A 19248-nucleotide genomic window follows, 5' to 3' on the forward strand; every position below is an offset into this window, starting at 1 on the left:
GTGTACACGGGGCTGCAGTGCCGGCGCTGGCCACTGGGGGGGGGGGGGTGGTACACGGGGCTGCAGTGCCGCCGCTGGCCACTGGGGGGGGGGTGTACACGGGGCTGCAGTGCCGGCGCTGCCACTGGGGGGGGGGGTGTACACGGGCTGCAGTGCCGGCGCTGGGCCACTGGGATCGGCTCGATGTCGGAGGGTCGGACGTGAGGAGCGGGGCGGCTGCGAGCTGACGGCGGCTCCCTGGGCCCGACGCCGAGGTGGGTGAGGCGGCAATGGGCGGCGAATGGGAGAAGCTTCTGGTCGGTGTCGCTCCGGTTCCCGAGTCCCTGCAGCCGGGGGGCGGGAGGGATGGAGGGGTCGGTTACCGGAGCCGCCCGGCTGCCGGCGGGGTGGTGTCCGCGGCCCGGTACCGGATAGAGGGGAGGAGAGGGTGGTGTCCGCGGCCCGGTACCGGTGGGAGAGATGGAGGGGACGGGGGGGCAGTCGGTGCCTCGGCTGCTGTGGGGGCGCCGCCTCCTCCTCAGCCTCTGCTCTGCTACCCCCTCCTGCGGATGGAGCCGTTGCCCCGGGGCGGCCGCCACCTTCACACGGGGCAGCGCCGTACGGGAGGCCGGGCATCGCCTGGACACGGCCTGGGCATCGCCTGGACACGGCCGCCTGGGCATCGCCTGGACACGGCCCGGGCATCGCCTGGACACGGCCCGGGCATCGCCTGGACACGGCCCGGGCATCGCCTGGACACTGCCCGGGCATCGCCTGGACACGGCCCGGGCATCGCCTGGACACGGCCCGGGCATCGCCTGGACACGGCCTGGGCATCGCCTGGACACGGCCTGGGCATCGCCCCTGGACTCACTCAGGGGTCACACCTTCAGCCCAGCTTCAGACCTAACGGTTCGCATTACACCTGCGAGGAGATTTCATTTCCAGTATAATTTGACGGGAGGACTTCAATTTAGACCTTTCTGATGTTTTTTTCCCTTCACACACAATACTTATGAAGCAAGGCAACGATCCGAAATAAATCGTGGGCAATTCTTACAAGCAGCAAATAATGCATAGCCAGATAATGTTGGTTGAATGTTGCTTGGCAATCTCCCCTAATCTTTGAAATGATGGCGTGAAATCGCTCACGCTCTAATAAGCAGGGGTCTTGTTTTAAAACATTTTACTTCGGATAATCCAAGGAGTATCAACCTTGCAGAAATACCCGTGTTTTTGACATGAGACTTGAATCTACAACGTTATAGCTGAGCAGCAACTGGTAGCCAATTGTTCCAATCTGCTTCAGAAGGGCAATATCAAACAAAACTTGTGAAGGGATATCAGAGAAATTGGCCAGATGCACTAAGCAAAAAGCTTGGAACTGTATCTTAAAGTAGGCAAAAACAAATAGTGATATAGAGGGATTTCGGCTCGAAATTCTGGTGCTCAAGACTGACAGTTTAAGGCATTGCCTTAAATTCAATAAATTGGGATGATCTGGAAGTCAGAGTTAGAGGAGATAGTGTTTGGCACTGGATAAAATCTCAGGTAGAGAAAGGTGTGGCTGTGGAGGGGTTTGGAAATACATTTTAAATTAAGGCTTTACTTATATGGGAGTCATTGTAGGACATCAAAAATAGATCGTGGGGTTAATGGTACTTGGTGCAGGTTAAGGCAGTCTGCTGAATTTTGTTCGGCTTCAAGGTTGCAGAAGCAATATGAAGGGACGTGTCAAGACTGGTAGAACAAAGAAACCCTGTGGAATAGAACATAACTATTCATACTTCTCTCCCACAGCTTCAGAGACATGCTTTTACCTTGGGTTCTCTCTGTGGGGAATTGGCAAGATTTACTTTGATTCTCCCCTTCTCCAGTGCTTGGGTTTCTTCCCATGCGCAAAAGACATGCTGGTTGTTAACGAGGTTTATTGGCTACCATAAGTTACCCCGAGTGTTGGTGAGTGGCAGGAGAGTGAAAGTGCAGGGTGCAAAGTTGCTGGGGATGCAAAAGGATATATAGTATTAGTGCAGATGTGGTGGACCAAAGTGCCTGTTACCCAGATGTATTATTCTGATGTATTATTCAAAGTGTGTGGATTCAAGCTTTGTCAACAAATGAACAGAAATAGAATTGGGTCATTATAAAAGTGGAAAAAAGCAGTGTATGTATGAGTGTAATTTAGAAGTTCTTTCAATGAACCAAGTCTTGATATTTCTGTAAGGATTCCGTAATTTATTACACATTTATGTAAAATAATTTGATTAAAATCCTTTTGATTAAAATGTATTTATCTAACTTGAGCAGAACAAGCATGTTACTCATTTGATGAAAGAAAATATTTTTTCTTTTTATATACATACTAGACTAAGTGGGACCCATTGGTCCCAGCATCATATGGGAGGGCTGGTCACCAACGCAATATTCCACCACTCCACCTATTCCAATATTGCTTGCCAGTGGGGGGGGGGGGGGGGGGTAGAGGGGGAGAGTGGTAGAGAGGGAGAGTGAGGGGGGAGATTGAGGGGTGGGGGGTAGGCGCGGAGACACAGGGGAGGGCTGGTTCCCGAACGCAATACTCCACCACTCACCTACAGGGCCCAATATTCACCACTCCCCAGAGAGGGGAGGGGGGGGGGGGGGGGGGGCAGAGAGGGAGGGGGGGCAGAGGGGGAGGGGGTGGAGAGGGGAAGGGGGACAGAGAGGGAGGGGAGCAGAGAGGGAGGGCCCCTCTCCTCCCCCCACTCTCTCCTCCCTCTCCTCCCTCCCCCTCTCCTCCCCCCTCTTCTCCCCCCTCTCCTCCCCCCCTCTCCCTCTCCCCCCCCCCTACCTCCATCTCCATCCCCCCCTCACCTTCCCATCGCGCTGTCCTGCACCTGCGCGGTGATAACGGCCGCTGCTGCAATGTTCTAGAGCTTCAAGGAGCGGAGCGCGCAGCATGCCCTGAGCAGCAGTTTTAAAATGCTAAGTGACAAATTTAAAGAAGTGAAAGATAAGAAGCCAAGAAGTACAGAAGACAGACGGGTCACGTCACTCGCAGCGCGAGCAGAGGCAGGCAGGTAAAGCCATTGTGACGTCATCAGCGAGACTATCTCGTTTATTTACCAAGATATCTGAAATTTTTGAACATTTTCATAAATAACTTGGGAAATAATGCATCAAATTTTCAGATGAGGCGATTTTTGACATCATGGCGTAAATCTCTACCGGAATATGTAAACATTTCACCATTAGCGCGTCATGTTTTCGAGGAGATGTGAAACGCAGACGAACATGACACACACACACAAATAAATACACACACATCCAAGACCAGAGTTTTAATAGTTACTAGACCAAGTACAGACCCGTTGGGTCTGCTCCCCCAATGGTGTGCTCCCCCAATGGTGTGATCCCCCAACCCAATATTCCACCATGCACCCGTCTCTTCCAACAGAACTGAAGCCGTCCCCAAATGTAAGATTCCAGCACTCCCCTGCCTCCCTCAGCAGTGGATTAAAAACAATTCCAATTACACCTCCCCTGCCTGCAGCAGCAGTGAAAAGTTCAGAGTGTTCCTGTCTTGCAACTTTGTTTTGAAGTGTGTTGGAAGCTGATAGGAAGCAGCAGCCGTCAACGAATCAAAAGGCAGAAAGGCAGCCGGACGGACGGACGGCAGGCGGCAGCCACAGACTTTTATATAATAACTAGACCAAGTGCAGACCCGTTTGGTCTGTTTCCCCAACGGCGTTTGTGGAGGGGGGGTGCGGCATCATACTCAAATTAACCACCCCCCAAACACACAGGTGGGGGGAGGGGGGGGGAGAGGAGGAGGAGGAAACGGGACAGATTTGGAAGGGAAAGGAGAGTGGGGTAGGGGGGTGAGAGATGTGGGGAGGGGGGGGATGGGTAGAGAGGGGAGGAGGAGGGAAGGGGGAGAGGGGTGGGTGGAGAGAGGGGAAAGAGTGGGGGGAGGGAGCGCGGAGGGGGAAGGAGGGAGAGAGTGAAGTGAAGGGGAGAGAGAGGAGGAGAGAGAGATGGGGAGGGGAGAGATGTGGCGGGGAGGAGGAGGGAGGGAGAGGAGGAGGGAGGAGAAGAGTGTGGAGGGGGGGGAAAGAGTGTGGGGGGAAGAGGGGGGGGGAAAGAGTGGGGAGGGGTGGGAGGGGGAGGGTGGAAGAGTGGGGAGGGTCAGAGGAGTAGGGGGAAGGGGGGGGGGGGGGGTGAGGGGGGAGGGAGGGGGAGAAGGGTGGGGGATGGAAAGTGGTGGGGTGACGGAGAGAGAAGTGGAAGAGTGGGGTAGGGGGGGAGTGGTGGAAGAGGGACAGAGGGGTAGGGGGAAGGGGGCAGTGGAGAGAGTGAAGGGGATAGGGTAGGGAGTGAAGGGGGGTGGGGGGAGGGAGAGGGGTGAAAAGATGGAAACTTAGAAACATAGAAATTAGGTGCAGGTGTAGGCCATTCGGCCCTTCGTGCCTGCTCCAGTCAATATGATCATGGCTAATCATCCAACTCAGTATCCTGTACCTGCCTTCTCTCCACACCCCCTGATCCCTTTAGCCACAAGGGCCACATCTAACTCCCTCTTAAATATAGCCAATGAACAGGCCTCAACTACCTTCTGTGGCAGTGAATTCCAGAGATTAACCACCAACTGTGTGAAAAATGTTTTTCTCATCTCGGTCCTGAAAGATTTCCCCCTTATCATTAAACTGTGACCCCTTGTTCTGGACTTCCCCAACATCGGTTTCTATAAGATCCCCCCTCAATCTTCTAAAATCTAGCGAGTACAAGCCGAGTCTATCCAGTCTTTCTTCATATGAAAGTCCTGACATCCCAGGAATCAGTCTGGTGGACCTTCTCTGTACTCCCTCTATGGCAAGAATGTCTTTGAGCATTGGGCATTGTGGCATCACACGATGGAACGTTGACCATGGGCTGGTGCTCCTGCAAAGGCATATGTAAATGAATCCATTCCGATTGGACATATGTGAACATTGGGCATTGTGACATCACACGATGGAACGAATCAAAAGGAAGAACGGCAGCCGGACGGACAGACGGCAGGCGGCAGCCACAGACATTTACATAATAATAATAGAATAATAATAATAATAGATAAGACATTGTAATATTGTGATTTGATTAAATTGATATATTAAGCTCCCCTTTGTTTTCATAAATATTACAATTAGGTTTTATAATGTGTGATTTTTGCAAAGGTAATTGGGGTCTGACGTTTTGACCACATTTTTGATCATTTGTTCAGATGTGCATTTTGTCTGTTGCCGTTGTGAGGCATCTTGGAACATTCTGCTGAGTTGGAAGTATTATGTGTAGTAGCTTATAGTGTTATTATGCCAATGGACTTACAAAGTTGTGCAAATGTCGATTCTCCAAAATCTGAGGGAATTCAAAACTCTGCTATCTTGTCCTAATTTAGTTGTCTTCACTAATCAACATGAAGTTTGCATGCCTTCATGTAAGGTTTGATTTTTTTTCAGTTTTAATATTAAAAAATCAAACTTGGAAAGTTGTGTTTTCAGGAATAGAAGCCTTGCAGAAATGTTGCTTTCAGAATGCTGTGTGAAAGGCCACTAGGGGCGCGGCACGATGGCAGCCTCCCAGTCACTTCCTGGCGAGGATACGACTATTCTCTGTGTCCCGTCCTCGCCCCCCTCCTCGCGGCCTACCAACTGGATTGGCGCGGCCTTTCCTGCCGGTGACCGGACCAGAGCTTCAGCAGCGGCGCAGCGCTGGATACATCGCGGAGCTGTGGTTGCAGAGCTCCCAGCCGTGGGCGGCGCTGACCAACATCGCGGAGTGTTGGGATCCTTTGCCGAGGGTCGCCAGCGTTGAATCTCCGCCCAGCTCAGCCTGTGGACTTCGGGAGCCGCGGTCTCCGGTAGTAAGTGGCCGATTTGGAAGTCCAAGCCGCTGAGGATGTTCCTTTCCGACGTCGGAGTTCCATCACCCCGGCGAGAGGGCCTGAACATTGGGCCGCCCATAGCGGCAACTGCGGAGGGTTCGGGAGGCCCCGACCACGGGTGAACATCAAAGAGGAGGATGACTGAACTTTGATGCCTTTCCTCCCAGTGGGAAACTTTGATACCGCTGTGTGGGGATGTTTATGTTATAGACTATCGTGTTCTGTGTTGTTTATTTTATTCGTATGGCTGTATGGTGACCACGAATTTCATTGACATTTTAGTGGTGCTTACAACAAAATGTGACAATAAATGTCTCTTGTCTCTTGTCTTGTCTTGATTGCCAACTACTCCAATTTGCCTGGATGATGACCTTTTTAGTGATATGACAGTGGCGGGATAAAGTGAAAAGGGTGAAAGTATGGGCAGAAATGGAGCAGGAAAGTTCAGGTGTACATGGTTGTGTAAAAGAAAAAGGCACTTTTGTTAAAGTTGTTCAGTGTGAGGGAATGATTCCTAGCAGATTGTTATGTGTGCAAAGAGTCATAGAGCACTAAAACAGGCCCATCAGCCCAACTTGTCTATGCTGACTAAGATGCCCATCTACTTGTCTATGCTGACTAAGCTAGTCCCGTTTGTCCATTTGACCCATATCCCTCTAAACCTTTCCTATTCACGTATGTCCAAATGTCTTTAAATGTTGTTCCTGCACCTGGCTCAGCAACTTCCTCTAGCAGTTTGTTCGATTTATGTATTACCCTCCGTATGAAGAAGTTACCCCTCAGGTTCCTGTGAAATCTTTCCCCTCTCACTTTAAATGCATGCCGTCTAATTTTCATCCTCGGTGCCCCTTATGATTTTATATATGCCAATAAGATCACCCTTTGATCTTCTACACCCAAAGTTCCAGCCTGCCTAACTTCTTCCTGCAACTAAGTCCCTTAAGTTTTGGCAATATATGTATGCTTTTCGGCACTCTTTCCAGCTTATTGGCAGCAGTACAATATGCAGTCAAGCAGTTAACAGATTCAGTAAAAGAAAGTCAATGAGGCATTGTGACCAATGAGATCACTTTTGATGCTTAACTCACATCCTGGAAGATTGCAGATTAGAGTAATTTAAATGTGCATGCAAGACATGATTTTCTCAACCAGGGGGTGATGAAGCCGAGTTTTAGTCAACCAGGGGGCAAGTGAATCCTTTGAATTTTCCATTTAAAAGGGGATGTGAAGCTGTGTCACTTAGTATATTCAAGAAAGAAACTGATAGCTTTTTGAAGTTTCCATGCAGGAAAGTAGCCCTAGGTGCAGAAACAACAATTTTTGTGGCCCACTAGTACAAACAGGAAAAAATAAAGTCCACAAACTGAACCAGAAATAAAGACTTTAAAAAAAAATCAAGTTTAACCTACATTGACATTTGGTTTTATTATTCGCAGCCTTGGGAACTAGGGAGAGAGAGAGAGAGAGAAAGCAAGTTAGTTTTTTGTAGCAGAGGGGTGGGAGTGGGAAAATATGTTTAGAATAAAACAAAATAACCTAAAGGGCCTGTCCCACGAGCATGCAACCTGCATGCGGCAAGTGCGACCAAACTAGAAGTGGGGGCCGCGCGGAGGTTGAGTGAGTGACGTGAAGTTCGCGCGTGATGTACGGCATCTAAACGCTGCGTCCGGCATCGAGACGCTGTGCACGCCCGTCGAGGCGGTGCGTACGGCGTCGAGGCGGCTGCGGGCAGGCAGGCCGTTGCCGCGTGGAATTTTTGAACACGGTCAGTTTTTCGGAGCCTCGCGCGATGTCGGGACCAGCTCCACACAACTCCATGCGGCTCTGCCGATCGAAGTGGGATCAGCCCCGGGAGGCTGTACGGCTCAAGCGACCACGTTAGGTCGCGCCTGCCGCATGGAGTCGCAGGCTCGTGGGACAGGCCCTTTAGACTGTCCAGTGTTCAAAGTTTAGTTAGTATTTTGGAGTGTTTCAAGAGCCTGATGGTTGCTGGGAGGAAGCTATTCCTGAACCTTATGGTCACGGTTTTCAAACTCTTATACATTCTTCCCATGGTAGGAGTGAAATGAGGGCATGGTCAGGATGGTGTGGGTCTTTGGTGAATGCAGGCTGCCTGCTTCAGGCAGTGCCTACAATAGATCCTTTCAATGGATGGGGAGATCAGTACACGTCATTGACCAGTTGATGTCCACCACTCTCTCCCATTTTAGAGCAAAAGTGTCTCTTTGCCTTTCTGATGTCATGATCATATCTGGACTACTTAGATGAATCTGCATCATCAGATCTGAATCAGTAGATTGTGGATCTTTTGGTTAATCCAAGGCATCTGGTTGGGAAACACTCGGCTGTTTATTTTGGGAATACATTGCTCGATACACTGCATTTGATAACGACTGTGCCATATTCATTCACGTTCGTTGTTGAATCCTTGACCATCGGCCACTCGTATCGACTTAACGTGCTCACTGCCAGGTTTTATTTACGCTATTGCCCATGACCCGAGTATACTCGGGGGTGGCACTGAACAGGTTAAAGTCATTGTGGAGTCGTCCCGCTGCCTTTCCTGACCAGCTCTTTGCAGTCCTCACCACTGGAGCTGCACTCCAGTGCATGCCTGTCGAAGCTAAGTGGTCTGATCACCTCAAACAAGGGCAAGGAATTGTGCGATAAGCATCTTTGATGGTGGAACTGCAGTGGTCAATAGTGTTTGATCCTCCAGTGCTGGAGGGCACATGCTGGTGGGAGATAGGAAATTGCTTCTTCAGTCTTGTTGAAGTCCCCGGCCATGATGGGAAAGGCGCGGAGGTACGTCGTCTGGTGGTTGTTGACTACACTTGGTCATCTCTTCAAAAAGAACTCCATCAAAATAATGACGTGATTTTATTCCTTGCACAAATCTATGTATCTATCCGTAATCAGTCCTTACTTTTCTAAATGCATGTAATGTGGGAAGCTCCTGGAGAGGTATGCGAGGCAAAAGCTTCCGGAGGACCGTGGACCGCTGCCAGGCAGCAGGCCTGACTCACCCGTTGCGGAAGTGAGAACCCGCCCTGTATGGGGGCCTCGTCCAAGTCTCGTCTCCTGCTCGATCCTGAAAACCGGGAACCAGAGAGGAATTGGTGGCGACAGCGGCGGACACTGGGCAAAGAGCCGGTAAGAAGAACTGAGCCCTCAAGGTTGGCTGCGGGAGATGACCCCAGGGCACAAAGACAGAATGCAGCCAGGCGAGTAGAGGGACAATGGTTCATGAGCAATCTGGATCATGGCGACAGCAACAATAGCCCTTTATGGCCAGCTGCAGCTGGGACATTGAACATGGTGCCAAATCCTGGTGACTCTTGCATATGGACTCAGTGGGCTGTTTCTATGCATTCTGTACTTAACTGGGGATTGAACTTGTGATCTTACTGATCTGTATGCAAAAAAATCACTGTGCAATGACAATGTACAAAAAACATAAGAAAACAAAAATTCACTGTACAATTACAATGTACAAAAAACAAAAGAGCTCTTCATCGACTTCAGGAAGAAGCAGGGTGACCATCCCCCACTGCACATAAATGGGGAAAGAGTGGTTAGCGTCTTCAGTTTCAGGTTCCTGAGCACCCACATCTCAGAAGACCTCACGTGGTCAACCAACTTAAACACTTTGGTTAAGAAGGCTTCACTTCCTAAGAACACTCAGGAAAGTCAACTTGCTACAACAGCTGCTAGTGTCGTTCTACCGTTGCTCCATTGAGAGTGTCCTGACACATGGTATCCTGGTGTGGTATGGCAACAGTTCTGCGGCTGACAAGAAGGCTCTGCAGAGAATCATCAACACAGCCCAGAAGATCACCAACACACATCTGCCTGCCCTGGAAGACATCTATAGCTCCCGTTGCCTACGGAAGGCACCTGCATCCTAAAGGACCCATCTCACCCCGCCCATCACTTGTTTGCCCTTCTGTCCTCAGGAAAGATCTACAGGTCCATCAAAGCGCACGCCACAAGACTAACAAACCCTAAGGCCATCAACACACTGAACTCTGCACTGAGTCAATGGACCATAGTCAATATTTATACTGTGCAATACTGATATATTAATTTATAATAGTTATTTTTATAATACTATTCTGTGCAATATCTTATATTCTGGACAATGACCTTCTGAGTGCAATATCTTATATTCTGGTGATGGTGCATACGTAGGCATAATGTGTATGCGTTTGTGAATCTGTGTGCATGTGTCACAGTATGTGCACGTGAATGAATGAACAATTTTTATTTTTCTCACTTTTTACTGTTATTTTATTGTTATTTTTTATCTTGTACATTTGAGCTCTGCTCAGGCAGTGCACCTGAATTTTGTTGTAAGCACCACTAAAATGTCAATAAAGTAAAGTGTAAAGTAAAGTAAAGTGATAATAAAAGAACAATTTTGAGCCATGTAGTTTCTGTGTCTGAGTTTTCTCCAATATCCTACCTACCTCTGCTTTAAGGATTAGCTGTCGGTAGTTCCTAGCCTTTTTCAGCTTTTCTGAAGTAGGGCAACTTCATTAGCCACCTTCTAGTCTTCTGGCATCCCGTTCTAGCAATCGATGATATAAACATCTTTGCCTGGGGTGGCGGGCACACAATTTATTTGCTTCCTTCCCATAGTGTCTCAGGATAGACTTGATTAAGTCCTGGAAATAAAGGGTGGTGCAGCAGTAGGTCTGCTGCCTTACATTTGATCCGGACTAGGGGTGCTGTCTGCATGGAGTTTGCATGTTCTCCCAGTGTTCGGGTGCTCCGATTTCCTCCCACATCCCAAAGACGTGTAGGTTTGTAGGTTAATTGGCTTCTGTGAATAGTACCTAGTGTGTAGGACAGTGCATTCAGAAAGTATTCAGACCCCTTCACTTTTTCCACATTTTGTTACATTACAGTCTTATTCTAAAATGGATTAAATTATTTTTTTATTATCAATCTACACAAAATAAAAAAGCGAAAACAGGTGTTTATATATTTTTGCAAAGTAATTAAAAATAAATAACTGAAATATCACATTTACATAAGTATTCAGATCCTATACTCAGTACTTTGTTGGGGCACCTTTAGCAGCGATTCCAGCATCAGCAGTTCTTTCTTAAACACAGCCCCAAGTCTTCTTGGGTATGATGCTACAAGCTTGGCACACCTGTATTGGGTAATTTCTCCCATTCTTCTCTGCAGCTCCTCTCAAGCTCTGTCAGGTTGGATGGGGAGCGTCGATGCACAGCTATTTTCAGGTCCCTTCAGAGATGTTCGATCGGGTTCAAGTCTGGGCTCTGGCTGGGCCACTCGGCATTCACAGACTTGTCACAAAGCCACTCCTGTGTTGTCTTGGCTGTATGCTTAGGGTCGTTGTCCTGTTGGAAAGTGAACCTCCACCCCAGTCCAAGGTCCAGGAGCAGGTTTTCATCAAGGATCTCTCTATACTTTGCTCCGTTCATCTTTCCCTCAATCCTGACTAGTCTCCCAGTTCCTGCAGCTGAAAAACATCCCCACAGCATGATGCTGCCACCACCATGCTTCACCATAGGTACGGTATTGGCCAGGTGATGAGCTTCTGATGCTTGGCATTCAGGCCAAAGAGTTCAATCTTGGTTTCATCAGACCGGAGAATCTTGTTTCTCATGGTCTGAGTCTTTTAGCTGCCTTTTAGCAAACTCCAAACTCCCAAGAAGTGTGGCTTCCGTCTGGCCACTCTACCTGATTGGTGGAGTGCTGCAGATATAGATGTTTCTGGAAGGTTCTCCCATCTCCGTCGGGTTCTTGGTCACCTCCCTGACTAAGGCCCTTCTCCCCCGATTGCTCAGTTTGGCCGGGTGGCCAGCTCTATGAAGAGTCCTGGTGATTCCAAAGTTCTTCCATTTAAGAATGACGGAGGCCATTGTGCTCCTCAGGACCTGAAATGCTGCAGAAAATGTTGTATACCCTTCCCCAGATCTATGTCTTGACATAATCCTGTCTCGGAGGTCTGTTTGGAGTCTGTAGACTGGGCAATGTTCAAGGACTCTGCAATGGACTTGAACGAATACGCCACAGTCGTTACAGACTTCATAAAGAAATGTGTGGAGAACTGCATCCCTACAAAAATCTTCCGAGTGTTTCCCAATCAGAAGCCTTGGATGAACTTTGAGATCCGCAATCTTCTGAAGTCCAGACACCGGGCATTCACGTCTGATGATACAGTGGCCTACAAGAGGTCCAGATACGACCTTGGTAAGGCCATCAAAAAGGCCAAAAGGGACTTGTGCTCCAAACTGGAGAATGAGACAGATGTTCGGCAGCTGTGGCAGGGGCCTGAATGCAATCACCTCCTACGAGGCGAAAGCAGGAGGCAGCTCGAATGTCGGCGAAACATCACTCCCTGACGAGCTCAATGCTTTTTACGCATGCCTTGATTGGGAGAATACTGATGCGCCTTCCCGAGCCCCCATTCGCTGTGATGGTATTTCAGTCTCAGTCGGCGACGTCAAGAAGAGGCCGACATCAAGAAATCCTTCAGAGGGGTGAACCCTCAAAAAGTGCCTAGACCTGATGGTATACCCGGTCGTGTTCTAAAAACCTGTGCGGACCAACTGGCTGGAGTTTTTACGGACATTTTCAACCTCTCACTTCTGAGGTCTGAGGTCCCCACCTGCTTTAAAAGAGCATCAATTATACCGGTGCCCAAGAAGAGTAAGGTGATGTGCCTCAATGACTATCGACCAGTGGCACTAATGCCTGTGGTGATGAAGTGCTTTGAGAGGTTGATCATGGAGCAAATCAACTCCTACCTCGACAAAAACCTGGACCCACTGCAGTTTGCTTTCCGCCACAACAGATCAACGGTCGCTGGCCCTCCACTCCGCTCTGGAAGACTTGGACAACAAAAACTCATATGTCAGGCTGTTATTCATTGATTACAGCTCGGCATTTAACACAATCATCCCCTCCAAGCTGGTTACCAAACTCGCAGAACTGGGTCTCTGCTCATCCCTCTGCAATTGGATCCTCGACTTTCTCATTCACAGACCACAATCTGTTCGTGTTGGTGGAAATGTGTCAGCCTCGACAACAATCAGCACGGGAGCACCTCAAGGCTGCGTGCTCAGCCCCCTGCTGTACTCACTCTATACTCATGACTTCGTAGCCGGTCATAGTGCGAACTCCATCATCAAGTTCGCTGACGACACCACTGTTGTGGGACGTATCACTGATGGGGATGAGTCAGAGTATAGAAGAGAGATCGAGCGACTGTCCATATGGTGCCAGCACAATAACCTGGGCCTTCAACACCAGCAAAACTAAGGAACTGATTGTGGACTTTGGAAGGAGTAGGATGGGGACCCACAGTCCCGTTTATATCAGCGGGTCGATGGTTGAAAGTGTCAAGAACTTCAAATTCCTGGGCGTGCACATCTCTGAAGATCTTTCCTGGTCCGAGAAAACTGATGCTATTATTAAGAAAGCACATGAGCGCCTCTACTTCCCGAAAAAAATACGGAGATTCGTTTTGTCAAGGAGGACTCTCTCTAACTTCTTTTATATTTTATTTATTTATTTATTGTTGTTTGTTTATTTTATTAGAAGTTAGTACAATACAAAACAATACAGTGGGACCTAATTTTTGGTGCCAACTATGTCATAACGTAATTATACATTCTATGTGCAACCTCTAGTTTTATGTTTTTGAAAAGAAAATAAGAAAGACAAGAAGGGAAAAAAATAAATAAAATTGGAGAAGACTCTCTCTACAGGTGCACAGTAGAGAGCATGCTGACCGGTTGCATCGTGGCTTGGTTCGGCAACTTGAGTGCCCTGGAGAGGAAAAGACTACAAAAAGTAGTAAACACTGCCCAGTCCATCATCGGCTCTGACCTCCCTTCCATCGAGGGGATCTATCGCAGTCGCTGCCTCAAAAAGGCTGGCAGCATCATTAAGGACCCACATCATCCTGGTCATGCACTCATCACCCCGCTTCCTTCAGGTAGAAGGTACAGGAGCCCGAAGACTGCAACAACCAGGTTCAGGAATAGCTACGTCCCCACAGCCATCAGGTTATTGAACTTGGCTCGGACAAAACTCTGAACATTAATAACCCATTATCTGTTATTTGCACTTTATCAGTTTATTTATTCATGTGTGTATATATTTATACAATGGTATATGGACACACTGATCTGTTTTGTAGTTAATGTATGTTCTGTTGTGCTGAAGCAAAGCAAGAATTTCATTGACCTATCAGGGACACATGACAATAAACTCTCTTGAATCTTGAATCTATGGACAATTCCTTCATCTTTATGGCTTGGTTTTTGCTCTGACACGCATTGTCAACTGTGGGACCTTATATAGACAGGTGTGTGCCTTACCAAATCATGTCCAATCAATTTAATTTACCCCTGGTGGACTCCAATCAAGTTGCAGAAACATCTCAAGGATAATCAATGGAAACAGGATGAACCAAAGCTCAATTTTGAGTGTCATAGCAAAGGGTCTGAATACTTGTGTAAATGTGATATTTCAGTTCTTTCTTTTTAATTACATTACAAAAAATTTTAAACACCTGTTTTTTGCTTCTTTCATTCTGGGGTATTGTGTGTAGATTGATGATAAAAAAAATAAAGTAATCAATTTTAAAATAAGGCTGTAACGTAGCAAAATGTGGAAAAAGTGAAGGGCTTTGAATACTTTCTGAATGCACTGTACGTGTGCGTGCTGGTTGGTGCGGTCTTGCTGGGCCGAAGGGCCTGTTTCCTGGCTGGATCACTAAACTAAACTAAAGAGCTTGTTTTATATGGCCCATTTACTTTCTCAGAGTATGCAAATCTTCTTTGGATTAAGTATATTACATTTAACATGCAGTCATTGCTGTATGTAAATTTTGGATCAGGTATTTATGCAGTAAAGTTTTGCAGGTAATCTAATGATTATAGAATCTACTTTGGTTATGTCTGTTAGATAACATTCCCCTGCTTTATTGTTGGAATTTTACATCTGTTTAAAATCTTATCTCATTGATGTATCATTGCATGCATGGCTTGTTTTTGCTGTCAACGGCAACGGGTAATGATGGTTAGTTACTCTCATACTTATTGGTGGGCATTGTCAGGAAAGATTTCAATGTGCCTTTTCCAGAATGATGGGCTCTTTAGGTTACACCTGGCATCTCTAAACCGGATAGGCAAGATAGATAAAAATTAAACATTAACATAGTAATAGCAGCAAAAACAAGTTATTCAGTGTGGTAAGTCGCATTTTGAGAGCGAATGGACTAAAGATGTAGTTCAAACATTGTAACATCTTTCTTTGGATTCCCGTCTGTACCTTCCTCATGTGAACTTGTATATTAATACTCTACATTTACCAGTTTGTTAGTAAAGCACAGACATTAACAAATTTAGTTTTTTTTAAATTGCATTGTATTAACAAATAAGGTTTCTTTCATTGCATAAATAATTTGCATAGGTAAGATTGAAAAGCTATTCAATTGAGGTAGTACAAATGCGGGAAGTGTACTTAATTTCAGAGAACCTATTGGTTGGGGATTTGAAAAACATTCTAACTTTGAACTGTTGTATTTTATTGAACAGAATACGTACAAGAAATGGCTTATGTCTGAAACCATGCGGCGTCAGTGTTTGCTGCTAGTTATATGTGGATGGGTGTTCTTCACGTTACTGTTTGTTCTACGTCTCAAAGGTAAAGTAGGGAAGGTACCAATGATTATTATTTCTGCCAGTCTTTGAGATTTAACCTGTGTTATTTTTTCTTTTTGTCGCAGCAACTGTACGGTCAAGAAATGCATGGGATGAAATGTTTAATTTGATAGAAATTAAATCAGGTCCAATCTTCGAGTTTTGCGCAGCAAGTCCCTCTCACTCATCCCACCATTAATACTTCCAGGATGGATTGATGCCATTGTAGTCAAAATACCAGACAGGCTGGTGCATCCCACATATAGCTCTTGAAAAGCTGAGGTAGCCCCAGTGCACTTTGCATATCTCTGCTGAGTCCTCCCTGTCTTGTTCAGTTTACGGACTAATATTGTCAGCTTTCTGGAATAATACAAAAAAGAAAAAAAGCCATGCAATAGATGTACTTGTCCTCAAAATGCTACTTTGCTTATATACCATTAATATCAATATGAAAAAATGAAATTAGTTTCCTCATTTTAAAATTTGAAAGAAACATTTTGGTATTGTGAATATTAATCCTTAAATGTCTGCCAATTTTTCTCTTTCAATTTGTAATCTGTTGTATTAAATGGGTGGTGGGTTTTAAGTATGATCATTTTTTTGTAACAATGTTTCAATTCTCACATTTAATTAGTGTGATAACTTACATTTAAATCACACTTCAGTAAGTACGGAAGTACTAAAAACGTATATGAACTACTTGCATGATTGCAGAATAATGTTGCTTACTTCATTAAAGTGGTTTCTAATATCAGAAATCTATATTACCAAAAGTCTGATCTTGACCACTTCCTGTTGTTCTGTATATTGATTTTTAGAAAAAACGCTGCCACTTATGGCTGTGATTTTTGGCCATCTTACTCAGAGTCCCCCTCCGCTGCGCAGGACAAGAGGATTTACCACATCGATTAAAAAAAAAAGAGTTATTAGTCTTTACAAAATGTTGAGATTCTCTCTCCTGAAGGCCACGCCCCTTCCGGAGGGACTATAAAACCCGGAAGTGTTGAGTGCCTCAGTCAGTCTCTGCAAGATGAGGGAAGTGAGAGGGTCACGTCTCTCAGTCTGATCTGTGAATAACACTGAACACATGTCAACTAAACTGTGAGTGTGGTTTTACTGACCTTGAGTGCCCTTAATGTGGTTAGAAAATGAAAATGTGGTTGGTTTGAAATAAAGCACAGCAAATGGTTTTGGTGGTGGTTGGTTTGAAATAAAGCACAGCAAATGGTTGGTGGTGGTTGGTTTGAAATAAAGCACAGCAAATGGTTGGTGGTGGTTGGTTTGAAATAAAGCACAGCAAATGGTTGGTGGTGGTTGGTTTGAAATAAAGCACAGCAAATGGTTGGTGGTGGTTGGTTTGAAATAAAGCAAAAATGGTTAAAAGTCTAAACTTGACAACTTCCTGTTTGCATTGTATATTGATTTTAGATAAAACGCTACCACTTACGGCTGTGATTTTTGGTGATCTTACTCAGTCCCCCTCCGCTCATCAGGTGCAGAGGATTCTTCCCATCAATGAAAAATAAAAGTGTTATTAGTGTTTATAAAATGTTGAGAATCTCTCTCCTGTCAATCACACCATGAAGGCCACGCCCCTTCTAGTGGAGGGGGAGGGATTATAAATCCCGGAAGTGTGGGTGTGGCTCAGTCTCTGCAAGATGGGGGAGGGAGAGGCCACGACTGTCTGAGCTGTGAATCAACTGAACACACTGAATGTCTACTGAACTGTGAGTGTGGTGTTTATGTGGTTTTATGGTGGTTTCACCCTGCTAGAAATGGTATGAAACTGCATTTGAATGTAGTGGCCTTGCACCCTGCATGAAATGGTATGAAACTGCATTTGAATTTGGTGACCCTTCACCCTGCTTGAAGTGGCATGAAGCTGCACTTTAGTTTGGTGGCCTTGCACCCTGCTTGAAGTGGTAGGAAACTGCACTTGAGTGACCCTGCTTGAAGTGGTGCACTTGAGTTTGGTGGCCTTGCATCCTGCTTGAAGTAGTATAAAACTGTACTTGAATTTGGTGGCCTTGAACCCACCCTGCTTGAAATGGCATGAAAATGCACTTGAATTTGGTGGCCTTGCACCCTGCTTGAAGTGGTAGGAAACTGCACTTGAGTTTGGTGACCCTGCAGGCGGCCTAAGGCGACATTTTCACACTCTTATATCCATGTGCAGCAGAGGCGACGTGCGTTTGGCGCCAAACGTGAGCTTTGGCGTGCCATGTTTAGCGCCAAACGTGAGCTTTGGTGTGCAGACGACATCCTGGAAAAAATGTCCGGTTTCTTCCAGGTAGGCGATATACCCTCCCGGGCAATATACCCTCCACTTCTCTTTTATGAAGGGGATTTAGTTCCCCTTTCGTCCAGGACCGACCGGAGGTTCCGCTGTCACCTCTGCGGGCCGCCCTCGGTGAACGTCCTGTCTCCCTGTCCCTGGGATAACAGGGGGCGATCAAACAGCACAATACCCCCCTCCCCCTCCAACTCCAGAGGAATCCGCTCCCCGATGGGCCGCTACGGCGACAATTGGCAGTTCGCCCACAGCCCGAGCTGCGCGACCCCAAGAACAAGGCGTACCTTGCACACCATCAGCTTCTGCCCATACGGGGAGCGTGCTCCTCTGGAGTTGGAGCGGGGCTGGGCTGGAGTTGCTGATCTGGGATCTCCGTGCTTGCAGTGGGCCTGGGGGTCGGTGTCCCGATGAGGGGGCGCAGCTCGGGCTGTGGGCGAACTGCCACTTGTCGCCGTAGCGGCCCATCGGGGAGCGGCTTCTGGTGGTCCTGATGTCTCCGGCCAGTTTGCAGTTTTCCTCTGGAGTTGGAACGGGGCTGGGCTGCTGCTGGCTGTGGGTCTCTGGGATCTCTGTGCTTGCAGTGGGCCTGGGGGTCGGTGTCCCGTTGGTCCTGACGTCTCCGGTGACTGTCACTTTATGCTGGCATCACCGACGTAAAGACAGTGCAAAGCCCCCGCACCGGTGCAATGGGTGGGAAGGGAAGGGGTCACACACATGGCCGGGAAGCAGAGGGGTGTAGGTGGGGTAAAACTGAAGGGAGCGACAATCTGCTGCTGCCTGCCCGCTGAGTTAAAAAGTTCCCACGCAAGACTCACGATACACTGTGTGTCTACCGTGGGAACTTTTTAACTCAGCGGGCAGGCAGCGGCATATTGTCAATTATTAACCCTCCCGCGCAATATACACTCACCTTCTCTTTTATGAATGGGGATTTAGTTCCCCTTTCTTCGAGGACCGACCGGAGGTTCCGCTGTCACCTCTGCGGGCTGCCCTCGGTGAACGTTTTCAAGGACCTTTCTTCAAGGAACGAAAAAATGTCCGCTATTCGGAGCTTTTCGTTATTTGGATCTTCGGATAAAAGGTTGTGCATCTGTAGTATGAAACTGCACTTGAATTTGGTGGCCTTGCACCCTGCTTGAAGTAGTATGAAACTGCACGAATTTGGTGGCCTTGCACCCTGTTTGAAGTGGCAAGAAAATGGACTTGAGTTTGGTGGCCTTGCACCCTGCTTGAAGTGGTTGGAAACTGCACCTGAATTTGGTGGCCTTGCACCCTGCTTGAAGTGGTATGAAACTGCAGGGCTAGTGGAATCAAGGGATATGTAGAGAAGGCAGGCACGGGTTATTGATTGGTAACGATCAGCCATGATCACAATGAATGGCCTC

The 19248-nt window shown here is 47.3% G+C and overlaps 1 protein-coding gene across 1 annotated transcript in view; it reads left to right on the forward strand.

The window, feature by feature from the left end:
- The first annotated feature begins 153 nt into the window (after positions 1 to 153).
- The window catches only part of chst10 (carbohydrate sulfotransferase 10), a 43091-nt gene continuing 23996 nt past the window's right edge, over positions 154 to 19248 (forward strand). Inside the window, exons 1-2 of the mRNA XM_055637169.1 lie at positions 154 to 254; positions 15466 to 15574. Of these exons, the coding sequence (XP_055493144.1) occupies positions 15487 to 15574 (88 nt within the window). The 5' untranslated portion in view covers positions 154 to 254; positions 15466 to 15486. The remainder of the gene's footprint in view (positions 255 to 15465; positions 15575 to 19248) is intronic.

The sequence above is a fragment of the Leucoraja erinacea genome, chromosome 6, assembly GCF_028641065.1.
Source record: "Leucoraja erinacea ecotype New England chromosome 6, Leri_hhj_1, whole genome shotgun sequence".
In the NCBI taxonomy this organism is placed as follows: Eukaryota; Metazoa; Chordata; class Chondrichthyes; order Rajiformes; family Rajidae; genus Leucoraja; species Leucoraja erinaceus.